Source organism: Podarcis raffonei, chromosome 2 (assembly GCF_027172205.1).
Source record: "Podarcis raffonei isolate rPodRaf1 chromosome 2, rPodRaf1.pri, whole genome shotgun sequence".
NCBI classification, from domain to species: domain Eukaryota; kingdom Metazoa; phylum Chordata; class Lepidosauria; order Squamata; family Lacertidae; genus Podarcis; species Podarcis raffonei.
The window spans coordinates 69,366,655-69,381,133 of NC_070603.1; the positions used below are offsets into that span (position 1 = coordinate 69,366,655).

A 14,479-nucleotide genomic window follows, 5' to 3' on the forward strand; every position below is an offset into this window, starting at 1 on the left:
CTTGGCAGCTCTGATTATCCAAGAAAGGCAGCAGGAGAGAATGCAGAAAGTTACAGGCTTGAAAGAAGCATCCCAAACAAGACGACCGTGGAGAAGCCCTTCTTCCCTAGAGACGCTTTCTAAAGCAAAAGAAAGGGTCGTTGTGTCATGCAAGAGAAGTAAGAATATCTACTCAGAACTGCAAAGGCTTCTTTGATGCTTTCTGCTTTTGGTCACAGGAGTACTGCAGGTAGCAGAGCAGCCTAATCCTTAGCGAGGAGTGGGAAGAGGTGGAGATCTGTTTGACACTGAACTCTTCTCTCTCCCATCCTTTACTGCTATTCTCTCTCCCCCCCCCCCCCATTTCATCACTGCACACAGCTCTCTAAAGCAGCAGGAATCTGACACAACTCAAAGCTTCCCTACAGCAAAGTTCTGCCAACACGAACCAAGCAGCTCTTTTATGCAGCATTTAACTGTGCTTGGCTCCTCTCATTTTGACCTTCCAGTGCCGCCATTTTCTCTGCAAAGCACAGTCGCTCCACGTCACGGGAAGACACAGGCTGAGCCACTGTGACATTGCCACCCTGTCAACCTTAGAGTTCTATGTGGCTTTCCTATTGGATTGATCAAGTATGCAAGTGCACACTTGAAAAACACGAATCTCCACACTGACAAAAGGAAAGATTTATTAAACTCAGCTATGAGCCTCGGAGAGTAGGGAACAGCCACCACAGATTTATGATAAATAAGAAAATCCTGATGGGAAACCACAAGTGACTTCTCTCGCTCTCTCGCTAAATAAACCATCTCAAAGCATTTGTTATGAGCCCAAGCTGAGGACAGCTTATGCTGTGTAAACCATCAAGACTCACTTCAAAAGGCCTCACACTAAACAATTTGCTATGACATTTATAAAATGGGCTAATCAATTTGAAGTCAACCCACATTGCTTGCTACACCAACTATCTCCCAGTAACAAAGCATATAATCATTTATTAAAATCTCAATCTAGCATACTTTGCACAACACAGGAAACAACAAAGCTGAGTGGCCAATGGAAAATGGGGGAGGAAGATGCCGTTGGCTAAAGCTGCTTTCAAAATTACTCCAGCAGCATAAGAACCAAAGAGCATCTGAAGCCCGCTGACCAGGTTGCCTGTGCTCTGCCCAGCGCAGGGCTCTGCTGGCAAACTGCCAGGTGCCAGATGGCCACACTTAATGTGCACAAAACTGAGAATACTGCAGCCACTGTCATCTTAATGCAGATGTGCCGTCTGATCAAATTAGATGTCGCAGCACGTAATGGTCAATCTTGATCCCAGCAGCCTGATGAGGGCAGCCGCCGGCTGCATTGCAAAGTTCCCGGGGTCACAGCGTGGCAAGTGGGATGTACTTTGAGATCCCTGCTTGCGGCTTGAAAAATGTGCAAGGCACCCAATGTAAACAGAGGAGACTAATCCCATTACCTACAGTCTGAGGGGGAAATGGAACAAGCCTTAAGGGTAGAAGCCTCACACCAGTGCCACTTGTTGTTTATATGAGTGCTGTCCCTGGATGGAGCTAGGGGGATTTTTTCCAATCAAGCTCTGGCTAATGAGTACTTGAAATATTATGCCCTAGTGAGGAAACAGGGACATTATATCTCTCTCTCTTTCCCCACGCAGTCCCAGAACCTCCTGACAGCTGTGATGGCAAAGAAAGGCATCCACACTTGAATCTCTCCTCCCAAGTATGATCACCATAAGGGTGAAACTGCCATCCTCCTTATTAGACTATGTACATAGGAGAGCTTACCCCACTGCAGGGTGGGAAGAGCTATCACATTAGTCAGTCTGCTCCCCTCATTGAGCATTCAACCAAAATGCTGTTGGATCAATGAGAAGAGAGGATATCAGGCAGAGAAAAACCAGTGGCCTCATGCCAAGAGCATTTTAATTATAAAACCTGGGAAAACTAACCCAAGAATCAAGGAACTTCTCACAGCTAGACTTGTGGCTGAGCAGCAAATATTGAAATCTTCCTGGCAAATTACTTCATGAATCTTCCCCTATCTGCACCATCTCCTACCGTTTCCTTCATTTCCTGATCTCTACTGCAAGCCATCCCAGCCAGTATGCTTTACTCCTGGGCTCTGGGAACCTTTAAGGCGGCAGTCCTCCCAGGAGGTATTCCAGAAATGGCCACCATGCTGTGCCCTGCCAGAAAAAGCAGCAGCAGCAGCAGGGGCCCAAATGTGAGACACAGGCAGCAGCCTCCCCAACTTGTTACTTAATCATCTGAAGCAAACAGGGTTTGGACCCTCCCCAACCACACATGCTACTTGCTCATACTTGAATTGGTTGTTCTCCCGGAACATGGCTTGCTGTCTCAAGGAGATAAATGTGCTGCCACTATTACGATATGCTTTCTTGGTCTTGTCTTCTGTTCTTGCCTCTTCAAAGAACTGCATATATATATTACATATTATATATATTTAAATACTGCTCCGCCATGCTGTTTGCATACCCGCTGAGACTCTTGCTGAAACTCATCTTTCAACCAGCCACAATTTATTGCTTTGTGGTGTCAAATCAAATTAAATTAGCTCCTTAGGCCAAGGATTGAACTTTATTATCTTTACTGCAATGGCTACTTCTTGCTTTACATTTTTAAGACACAGGTACTGTTGAGGGTCATACTTCTCTGTTTGACATTAGACACAAATATACTGCAAGAATGATAATGCATGCTGAGATTTTGGGCAGAATATCCATTCAAGGCTCTGAGTCGCACACATTTGACACTATACAAACAGAAATTAGGTTCCTTTGCCCGCTTATCACATTCCAGCACAGTATAGTTACAACCTGAAATATACAACAGCTGCAGGCATCAAAAAACTAAATTTCTGTGCAACAGCTTTTGAAGAAGATCCCAGTAAGACCAGGTCATTGCAGCAGGCTTATTATCTCCCATAATGAACTACTCTGATATACACCTACTTACCTTTGGGTAATCTGCATGGGCTCCCTTTCTTCAAGCACATCTTCTGCAAACAGCACTTGGGTGGCCTAAGAAGAAAGAAAATAATCAAACCAGCCAATCTTTCAATGGCAGCTCGATTCTTCTAAGCTAGCACATCCAATGTAAGAAAAAAGTAGGGCAGCAGCAACATAAAGTCCTTCAGAGACCGGAAATATATCTGTGCAATAAGAATCAGCTAACCGTGTAAACGTGCATTTAAAAGGGTTTGAAGGTCATTTGGTCATAGAATCATAAAACTTGGAAGAAACCAGATAGCTACCATGACCAACCTGTCACTGTAAGGTAGGATCCACATACCAACCCATATCCAGACAGACTGTGCCACAAGCAAAGAGTTGCATCAAAAAAGGCACATTATGCTGCATGAACCAGGAGACAAAGGCAAAGACATTAGGCCCTATGAAAGCATTAAGCTCAAAGGGTTAACTTCAGAAGCAAAACACTTACAAAATTCACAGCTGAGACAGAAGCTGTCAGGAACACACTGAAAAGCAAAGATTTTGGTTGCAACATTGTCCTTAGCTGGAACATAAACAGAAAGAACTATCTCGCAATATGTTCTGAGAACTCGTAGCTCAGAACTAACTGTAAACTAGTCCTATGCCAGAATTAGCCAAGTAATTACATTACTGGGAAATGCATTACCATTACATGTCAATGGAAGCCACTGAAACAATTAATTAAGTAGCACTCTAACTGTATAAACCGTGTGCAAATGTATTTTACTCTAAAAAGCTGTGCATTAAATGGCTCTTTGAATTTCAGAATCCTACCCATCTTCCTGCAAAGAGATCCAGGTGTTGTATCTTCCTTAGGTAAATAAAAAATTGAATCACACCTGCCCATGTTCTCTCACATGCCACTTTCTTGATATAAAGGGGAAAGAGGGCGGGGGGGGAATCTGTAGGTGGAATCTGTAAGGTTCTTTGGCATAGTAATGTTCAACCTTTTAAGACCATCTTTAACCTCATCTGGCAATACAAAACCAACTTTTAATTTTTGACTGTACTGTAGTTTTGCCTCTTTTCTGTCTACTTTTCTCTTTCGCTCTTCCTCTCACTTTCTCTACATCCCATCTTTTTCCTATTCTCTTGCCTACTCTTGGATCAGGCACAAACCACAACTGAAGTTTAATGCTTTTGCCACCACTTGGTCTCCTTCCCAATATGCACCAAGGTTTTTAAATAGCCAGCAGCATTTTAGGAGTGCAGGAAGTTGCCTTATACTGAGTAAGTTGCCTTATACCTTATACTTATACAGTGGTACCTCGGGTTACATATGCTTCAGGTTACATACGCTTCAGGTTACAGACTCCGCTAACCCAAAAATATTACCTCGGGTTAAGAACTTTGCTTCAGGATGAGAACAGAAATTGTGCTCTGGCAGCGCAGCGGCAGCGGGAAGCCCCATTAGCTAAAGTGGTGCTTCAGGTTAAGAACAGTTTCAGGTTAAGAACGGACCTCCAGAACGAATTAAGTACTTAACCCGAGGTACCACTGTACCACTGCTAGTTAGCTCAGTATGGTCTACATCAGGCATAGGCAAACTCGGCCCTCCATATGTTTGGGACTACAACTCCCATCATCCCTAGCTAACAGGACCAATGGTCAGGGATGATGGGAGTTGTAGTCCCAAAACATCTGGAGGGCCGAGTTTGCCTATGCCTGGTCTACATTGACAGGCAGCAGCTCTTTAGGGTTTCAGACAGAATCCCTGCCAGCCCTGTCTGGAGATGCTGGAGATTAAACCAAGGAGCTTCTGCCTTAAAAGCAGATGCTCTACAACTGAGCTACAGTCCTTCCCCAAATAAGAACTCAGATAAGTTGCCACAGGAAAGGGGGTCAAGAAATGAAAGAAAGGGGATGCTGGTAGACTCCTCTAATTTTTTTCATTCTTATATTTTGCCCTATTCTTATATCAAGCCATCCGTCACTGAGACATCCATCACTGAACTTCCTATTTCCTGTGTTAGACTCCAAATGCAGTTGTCATGGGGTTTTGCATTCTACTCCTGCTCATTCCATATTAAACTAACTTCATCTCTCATACATCATGCACAAATAAATATTTCCAGACACATCAAGAGCATCTAGCCACACTGGTCTTCAACAGGTGGGTAAGGCCCACTAGTTGCTCATGGCTTGATCGAAGGTGGGTCGCAACAGCAGTACTACCACCATGCAAATAGAATCACAGAACCATAGACTGGAAGGGACCACAAGGATCATCTAGTCCAACCCCCTGCAATGTAGTAATCTCTTGCCCAACGTGGGGCTCAAACTCACAACACTGACATTAGGAGTCTCATGTCTGTCTAAGCTATCAAGCCACCTTGTGGGCTTATATAGTACAAGATTAAGAAATGGGTCCCTAAATGCATGCTTGGGTTAAAATTGGGCCTCGGTGTGAAAGGTTGAAAATACCTGATCTTCTACAGCTTTCTTCTACCGATGTTTCTATCTTATTGGTGGCTCTCCCACTTTTGGCTCTAGACCCCAATAGATTTTTCCCATGAGTCAATAGAAAAAAGGTTCCCCTAAGCAAACGCACTGTATATATATATAATAATTATATATAAGAATTTATGCAATCTTATTACTCCTACTCTTCATCTGTTAAAAAGTAGGTGCATATTGTTCTTCAATAGTCACCTGTAGGAAATATTGACCTGTAGATCAAATATGAATTAAGACAAGAATGCAATGTTCTATGCATTGCTTTAAATAATTGTTCTGAACATCCCAGCTACCATCCACACAAGCATATGTTGACTGCATTTACAGCAATCTCACAATAAACCTGTAACGGTCTATGTTTATGTTTATTTTGTCCTGAGAACATCTGGTCTTATGTGTTGGAAGACCCTCCCATCCAGTGTATGGTATATGGGGTGTATGATTTGGGTTGGGTCCAGAGTTTATTGCGTGGTGCACATTCCAAGATTTTTATTCCTTTCGACATACACCAGATATTATTGGAGCACCGTGCTAGACCCAAATGAAGCACTGGAAGCTGGAAGTAATGCTGCGGCAACCATAAAGGCACAGCACGGGAGGTGTGGGTAATCACACAAAGAACTCTGGGTCTTGTATTCCACCCTGGCATGGGAATGGCTTAAGCAGATAGCCTCACCTCGCTTTGTTATTTATGGGAAGAACAAGAAGCGGTCAATGAAGTGGTGGTGGTGGGAACTTGAAGGTAATGATGTTACATCAGGCATGCAGTATCCCTAGAATTTACGAACAGCAAGAAAGGAAGAGACAGAGACATGGGGTTGTTGTTTTCAGTAGAGGCCCACATCTGCCATAACATCTAGTTTCAATCTATTCTAGGCAATGAATCATGAAAGCCGCTCATCTAAAGAGACAACAGAGGTATATATCGTTTCCCAAAGAACAGCGGGAAGCAGAGTCTGAAGGGGTAGCTCAAGCACACTGTCCATTTTAGCAGCATTTCACCATAGCAGGATGGAGCGAGGAACCACTAGGGAAGACTTGAAGGAAACGGTAGTTACTGTCTTGATTAACAGCTTTGCAATTCGGCAGATGCAGGGGGCATAGTCAAACAGGCTTGCCAGCAGCTCAAACCGCCAGGAAAAGCACGATGCAGATTTAACATCCCAGGCTAGAACGGATTCAGCTGTACTGGAATAGCAACAAGTCAGAAGCGAGGGGGAGGGGAGAGGTAGCAGCCGCCCGGACTCAACAGCTAAGGAGACACTTTGGCACCTTAAATACATTAGGACTTACACTACTGTCAACACAAAGGGTGCTGAAACAGTGACAAAGAACGCCGGTGGGTAATTATGGCGGAGAAAAATGTAGTGCTCAAATGAGGCTTAAAACATGGAAAAGTGGTCTTTGAATTACCTGCCATCAGCTCCATGTTCCATTACATGGCGGAAGAAAGAAAAGGGGTGTTAAGAATCACCTGCCGCAAAGCATATTGTCATACTCGGCTGAAGCCCTGCCTTGGCTTCTCTGCTATACCTTAAGGTGCTTTAGTGTATATTTATGAGTTGGAACTTGAGCTTTTTACATTTTAATTGTGTTTTCAGGTTGCCCCAACAACCCCATTTGTTTCTCACGGCCCTAGAGCCATTTTAAATGTCAAATCTATTACTCTCCGTTTTTGCTGGAAGACTGCTTAAGACTTGTGCACTCAACGCCTGCATTCCTTGAGGATGTAGTCGAAAGGGACACTGAATCTTGCGTTATGGTGCGCCTTCTTCCAGGAACTCGTTTAGGGCTTAAAAATAGAAAGGCTGTGGCTCCGTGGTCCATGTAGCTCAGCATCGTCCACACTGACTGACAACAGATTTCCAGGATTTCAGACAGTGTTCTCTCCCAGCTCTACTTGGAGATGCTGGGGGCTGAAACTGGGATTTTTTGAATGCAGAGCAGATGCTCTATCACTGGGTGGTGACTCTTCCCCAGCTGCTTTGTGTACAGAAGGCCCTGGGTTCAGTTCTTGGCATCGCTCAGAAAGACCCTTATCAGAAACTCTGGGGAGCTGCTACTTCACAATGTAGAGCAGCAATGAGGAACGTTGGTCCTCCAGATGTAGTTGAACTACAATTCCCACCAGCTGTAGCAAGCTCAAGGTTGATGGCCAGGGGTGATGGGAGTTGTAGTTCAGCAACCCCTAGAGGGTCAAAGGTTCCCCACATCTGATGTAGACAATGTCAAGCTAGACGGACCAATGGTCTGACTCTGTATAAAGAGTCTCCCCGTGGTCCTAAGAATGACTTTGAAGAAGCTGGGGTATATCTAACTTCTGTGCTAAGATGTATCAGCTCATCACAGTCTCCCATTTGGCAGCTTCCTATATTATTAATTCCCTTTCTTGGCTACCAGTGCTATCAGGCCTTTGGGGTTTTCCTAGATTTTCATCAGAACTTCACATGCCACACACACACAAAAATCCAGGCTAAATAAGGCCTGGATTTCCAACAACTGAGGCAGAGAGATAAAAACAGCTTTGACACAAAAACACTCGGTCATCTCGGTCATCTCCATCTATCATAAACGAGCAAAAATAGGGCACAAGTCCAACATTTTCTCCTTCGCAGGTCACCTTTAAGGTGTGTTTAAATATAGCCTCTCTGGATCCAAAACTGTGAAACCAGAAGCAAGGCTGCACTGCACTTTTGCTTCTGAAAGAAAATGCAGACATGACAGTTTTTCCTCAGCGCGTTCAATATTACAAGACAGAATATAAATATCACAAAACAAGTTAAGTATCTTTCCATCACTAGGGTAAACAATCAAATACACTTGAAAATAGTAACAACAAGGTTGAGCTTCAGTCAGAGCGAAGATAAAGTTATACAATGATCTAGCAGCGAAGTCATTATGAAAAATGAGGGTTGGAAAAGGCTGACACAAACCTAAAATACAGCAGCAATAAATACTTCATCTGACTAGCAATCTGTTTAAACAGCAGCAATGACCGAAAGCTGCTTCCAGCTCTTGAAATGAAACAAACACTGACACCTAGTGGCTGTCCGGCAGCTTGAAAAAATGGCACACAGAGACAACAATTAAAGCAAGAGGAACAGGTTAATGTTTGGCTTGGCTGCGCATGCCACACCAATGAGGAAGGATTATAACATTCTCCCTGTCACATCTCATCCTCTGTTCAGTGACATGATAAACACATAGTAAAGCTTGCCCATTAAAATCAATCACTGCTGCTTAGGCGCCCTTAAAACCTAAGTTGTGCAACTGGCTAAGAAACACAGAGAAATCCTAAGAGACTGCATAGTCTTATGAATGGTACATCTCCCAAAGAGCAAAATAATGTAAAAAACTCAGTGCAAAATAGCAAATGTTTTCCTGCTGAAAATGTATTTTAGAACTAGGTCACATGGCATTTTACTATCTCTGGTAGCATATGGATTTACCTAGTAAGGCAGAGAACAGGCCAAGCAAAACAAACAATTTTTTTAAAAAAAATACAGCAATGCTCATGCCAGCAATAGGAGATGACTTGCTATACTAGAACTCTTTGTGTATAAGCCACAATACGGTTGCCTTCATAGCTATTAGCATAACCATCAAGAGCTGAAAATTCTGGCTGTTAGATACATTGGTATATGCTTTCTAAGATTGATCTTGCAAAGGAAAGTCACATTTGTCACAATTTAGAAATCAGAGAGCACAAACTGGGTTTCAAGTGTATTATTTAATCTCTCGGCAGAAACAAGCTATCTCAGTGATGGGGAACCTCAAGCCCACTGGCTCAGACGCAGCCCATGAGTCCTCCTCATCTGACTGCAACATGCCCCATGCCCCCAATATTCCCCAAGTGACAATTAGGCTTGAAAAAATGACTTCCATTAGCTCCAATGCTTTTTTTCAAGTCTGATTGCCACTCTGAGAGGAGAGGGCAAGTTCCTGGAGACTGAAGCTAGGGAGAGCGCCTGGAAGTGTTTGTGTTCATGTAAAGGAGTGTGTGTATACCCACTTTTTGCTTTGGCCCTGCACACACCTGGCATGTGGCCCCCAGAAGGTTAAGCCACAAGGTTAGCTCGGGGCTGAAAAGTTTCTCCACCCTTGCTTGAGCAGCCACCTACTAGAGATTCAATTCACTATAATGCTAGATCCTATAAATTTCTGAGTTGTCCACTATTCTTTTAAAAAGCTGCAAAGTTCACCAAATCTCTTTGACCTTAGAAGTGTGTAAGTCGTAGTGAACCAATGTACCCCTAAATACGCACCAACATTCTTTGGGGTCTAGTCTGTTGTATAGATCACAACATCAAGCAAAGATAACTAGCCACTCCCCCTCCTTCATTCAGAATTCACCAGACCGACAAAGAAAGCGCAGCAAATTTACCTGAAATGAGCTGCTTGCTGGCTCATCGTCACGCTCAGGGTTTCTTCCCCCTGCCATGTTCTGCTCTCCATTTATTGGGGACAGAAGCCAGGCTATGCTCTCAGGCTCCTTTTTCTCATCCATTTCTTCTCCTTCCTGCTCATCTGTACCTTCATCTCTCTTAGATGCTTCCTTTGCTGCTTTGCCACGGTCACTTCGCCTCAAGGGACACAAATTGGGGACAATGGGCTCCCCAAATGGTTTCTTGTGCAGAAGCTGTCGCTGAGCCTGTTTCAGGCTTTTCTGGTAAACCTCAAGCTGACACAGGATGACTTGGGTATATTTGTTGGGATCCACACCTTTAGGGCAGAAGGGAACACCCCAGTAATAGTGCACCATGTCTCTCTCTTCGCCTTCTTGGCACTCCTCGTCACCCCTATGAAGTGCGCACAGTGGAGGAGCGTTTCTGGGCAATTCAGTCCTTTCCACCAGCCCAGGAGAAAGACATGCCTTCTTGATGGGCTCCAACCGATGTCCAAGCTCAGACCCTGGTCTGCTGGAGTAGTCCAACATGCTGTGCTCCAGGGCCACTTTCTCCAGAGCTTCTGAGCAACCAGGAAGGGAATCTCCTTCCATGTAATTTTGGGAATGCTTTTCAGTTTCCTTGCCTCTTGGCTTTGGAGGGCTAAACCTTCCTGCAAAAAGTCTCTGAGGTGCCAGTGACAAAGTGCCCCGAGGCCTTTGGGGAAAGGTGGGACTTAAGGCAACTGATGTCCCTTCTTCTAGACTGGGTGGTGTATCGCTGGAACTGCTCCTTGCTGACGGGGAAGGGTTTTCATTTGACCTTGCAGAAGGTTGGCTCTTCCCTGGAGATACAATTATGCTAGAGACTAGTGAGCTCTCAACTGTTGCCTGGCTTAACCTCGTCAGTACTACTAGGGGCCTCTTGGCGACATCTGTCTGTCCATTCTTATCAGTTTTGTCACTGTGTGAGAGGGAGCTGTACTCGGAGCAAGGAGACTCAGGGCAAGGCAGTAGAGCTGCAAGGAGCTCAGGATCCTCTTGCCCAGCTGGGTAGCTTGGTGCTGAAGACACTAGTGCCTTGGAAGGATGGGGCACAGCCGCTGCAGCAGAAGACTCAGAATGCTGGCAGCTCTAGAAAGGAGGGTGAAAAATGCACACAAGTGACTTGCCTTCGAAAATGTACGTTCCTAATTATTAAATCAAACTGACTGCTGCTCTACAGAGTAAAATATATAAATGGACACTTCCATGTTAATCTACAAAATGATAGCTAAAGGTGAAATCATTCATTAGCCGTATTTGGGGCTGTTAACATGGTGAAGATTAACAAATGTATTGTGAGCTCACCTTGTCAGATGCATTTATGCCTTACAGAAGACTGGCTAGAATTCCAGATGGAAGCCTGTCCCATAACAAACACCTCATTTGAACTGCAGAGGGGGAGTACAGGGCAGGGAAAAATGTGAACGGGCAATTCTGTAGCCCAAGTATTTCTGCTTCACTTACACCAAGGCTCTCAGCAATGGCCTTTCTCAGAAGCTCTTCCTCTTCCTCCTCTTGCGAGTTCAACTGCCTGGCTTCTTGCTCGCTCATTTTCAGAGCCAGGGCAAACTGTTCATCTTCCGTCATCTCTGAAAAAAGTGAAAAAGAAAAGCGTAACACAATACAATGCAGCAGGCTCTCATTCCTTATGCCCTGAAGAAGGTGCCTGGGGACTTTCACCTTCACAGGGAAAAAAGGCCAACTAAATTGGATCAAAGCTGTTACATCTCAGCTTACCTTGCCGTGTGCCTTCAAAACTGGACCAGACAGTGCTAAATGCAGAGTAATGCATTTTGTGCAATATCAAATCACTGAACCAAGTCAGGGCATTTAGTTAAGGTTCCCATAGTGATCTCAGCTTTGACTCTTTGGTGAATTCATCACAATGAAATATTTTATCACATAATCATCTGGCAGCGACCCTGTTTTGTACTTCCACATGCAATACTATCATCAAAGGGCACAAAGGAAAAGCGGTAGACTTTGAACACTGAACTGTGCATGAACAGACTTTTTCTAAAAGGCACAGTCTGCTGGTAGAGCACAATGAAGTTAGTTCCTTTCCACTCAACATTATTATTAACTTTAAAAGTCATAGTGCTCTGTGGTGTATACTGCCAAGCCTCCTGAAATGTAAACGGGCAAAGGTCATGAGCCACATTCGCCTGGACTGGTGCAAAAAATAAAAAAAATAAAATTAGAAGAACAACCTGGAAAAGGCAGAGAATGATCTTCAGATCTGCACGCTTTCCTACCCGGGATGAGACCACTCTCTCCCTACCTATACAAAGTTATTCCCTAAATGATTTTCTGGGACATACTAAAAATCACAAGCGCTGCAAAAACAAAAAAACAAAGCTGTTCTGGAAAACACCAGGGTGTGTGTTTTTTTAGATTTCTGACCCACCACTTTCACTTAGCTAAAAATATCCAAGCCTGAAAACCAGAATGAAAAAGAAACTCCAGCAACTCCCCTGCTTTCTGAGAATTTGAAGAGCGCATTGAAACGCTCTTCAGTCAAACCATTGTAGGTTGATTCTGAGCAGCACTTTCTGAGAAATCCTCTCTCACACATAACAACTCTTAACCCAACAAGTGCACCTGAGCACAAAACACCATAGAAGAAACTAAAGAGCTTTGAAGAAACAGATCACCTTCCAGACACGGTGAATACCTCAGATTCCTTTACTGTAAAGTGTTTGGACACCAAAGCAATTAGGACGCCATCACAGCCTCCTCAGGAGCATCTTCTCAACACATGAGAAATGCCTCCAGAGGAAACCTCATTTGTGGATTACTGAACCTCATCACTCCCTCTTCCCAACTTCAAGAGAAAAGCAGCAGGTCTAACGTAAAACATGGACTTTGCAACACCCTTTGGATATGGTCACAACTATGAATAAGCAAGGGACGCAGGTGGAGCTGTTGGTAAAAGCCTCAGCGCCTAGGGCTTGCCGATCGAAAGGTCGGCGGTTCGAATCCCTGCGGCGGGGTGCGCTCCCGTCGTTCGGTCCCAGCGCCTGCCAACCTAGCAGTTCGAAAGCACCCCCGGGTGCAAGTAGATAAATAGGGACCGCTTACAAGCGGGAAGGTAAACGGCGTTTCCGTGTGCGGCTCTGGCTCGCCAGAGCAGCGATGTCACGCTGGCCACGTGACCCGGAAGTGTCTCCGGACAGCGCTGGCCCCCGGCCTCTTGAGTGAGATGGGCACACAACCCTAGAGTCTGGCAAGACTGGCCCGTACGGGCAGGGGTACCTTTACCTTTATGAATAAGCAACTATGTGACACAATGCAGTTTCATTTTGCCCTGCTTAATGGGCATTAGCTTTCCTGCAGCTGAGTTTAAGACAGGGGGGTGGGGGCAATGCCCCACCCATGGGTATAGTATCACGGCACAATAGCCTAAGTTTATTTATTATTATTTTCTTAAGAAAATCTCTAGCCCTCCTAGAAAGAAACCTATGAAGCAAAATATGCAGGTATCCTTCTAAGCAATTTCTGTGAAGTGAGCCAGCCTGGCTGCTCCCAGCTGTCTGTGGGTTTAGCCAATGAGTGATGTCAGAGCTGCGACTGATATGCGAGTTGTCTGGACACCAGGCAGCAGGAATCTCTGGGGTTCTTTAGTGCACTTTCCTGCTCCTGTCTTATTCTATAGTAGTCCTTGAGATTTCCAGAGTTGGCCCTTCCTTTTTTCCTGGTAACCAGGATGCACCTGTGGTGGGTTCATCTGAGATCAGGCATTCCTTAGAGGTGATGGTCTGCAAATACTACTACACAGTAAGTGCAACTGGTTGTTAAAGAATCCCTTTCCTGAATAGCAAATGCAAAACGTGTAAATTTTTCAAATATGCTTAGGTATGTCTCCTGCTGTGCAGGGCCTAAAGCCAGGCACTCATTATGTTAATTTTCAGTACAATGCTATACATGTATACTGAAAAGTAAGTCTCTTTGGGATTAATGGGGCTTATTCCCAGGTATGTGTCTACAGGATGACAGCGTAGGCTTTGGTTTAAGTTAAGGAAACAGGGTTCTTGTGCCTTTAACAGCTGTATGCAGAAATAAGCTGCTGTGTTATCCCCCCCCCCTTCTTAAAAGCAACAGTGCTTTGAGCAGCCATATTATAGCTTTACCACTGGAATGTGTATTCTTGTACATATACAGTACAGGGGCCTGGACATCCTCAAGAACCAGCAGAATATTTTATAATAACTGGAATTCATATAATTAAGATACTGGCAGCAAAACTGCATTATCTGATTACAAAGGACCTAAGCAGAAATTAATGGACATAGGATCACAATCATCAGTTACCTGTTCTCAATCTCTCACTTAAAAAAACAACAACCATGACTGCATAACCAGACTGTCAACAACTATAAAACACAATGCAAATGAAATTCCATCTATGAAACAATATGGTGTAAGACGCTGCCAGGGAGTGAAAAAAAGGGCATAGTAAAATGGAACACGGAAAAACTCTAGACAAGAATCCTTCTGGCATATCAGAGAGAGAAAATAAACAACATTTATTCCACTTTCCAAATTCACAGGTGCATTGAAAAGGATAAATCTTTGCCCCCCACCCATC

The 14,479-nt window shown here is 44.2% G+C and overlaps 1 protein-coding gene across 5 annotated transcripts in view; it reads right to left on the reverse strand.

The window, feature by feature from the left end:
- UIMC1 (ubiquitin interaction motif containing 1) overlaps window positions 1–14,479 on the reverse strand; it is a 79,464-nt gene that overhangs the window by 32,459 nt on the left and 32,526 nt on the right. For all 5 annotated transcript variants that reach the window (XR_008328959.1, XM_053377205.1, XM_053377204.1 and 2 more), the window contains exons 4-6: window positions 11,356–11,480; window positions 9,847–10,980; window positions 2,968–3,032 (exon numbers count right to left, since the gene is read on the reverse strand). Coding sequence is in view for 4 of the 5 variants with exons in the window: in XM_053377205.1 (XP_053233180.1) it covers window positions 2,968–3,032; window positions 9,847–10,980; window positions 11,356–11,480 (1,324 nt within the window). In the remaining variant the exon portion in view is untranslated. The remainder of the gene's footprint in view (window positions 1–2,967; window positions 3,033–9,846; window positions 10,981–11,355; window positions 11,481–14,479) is intronic.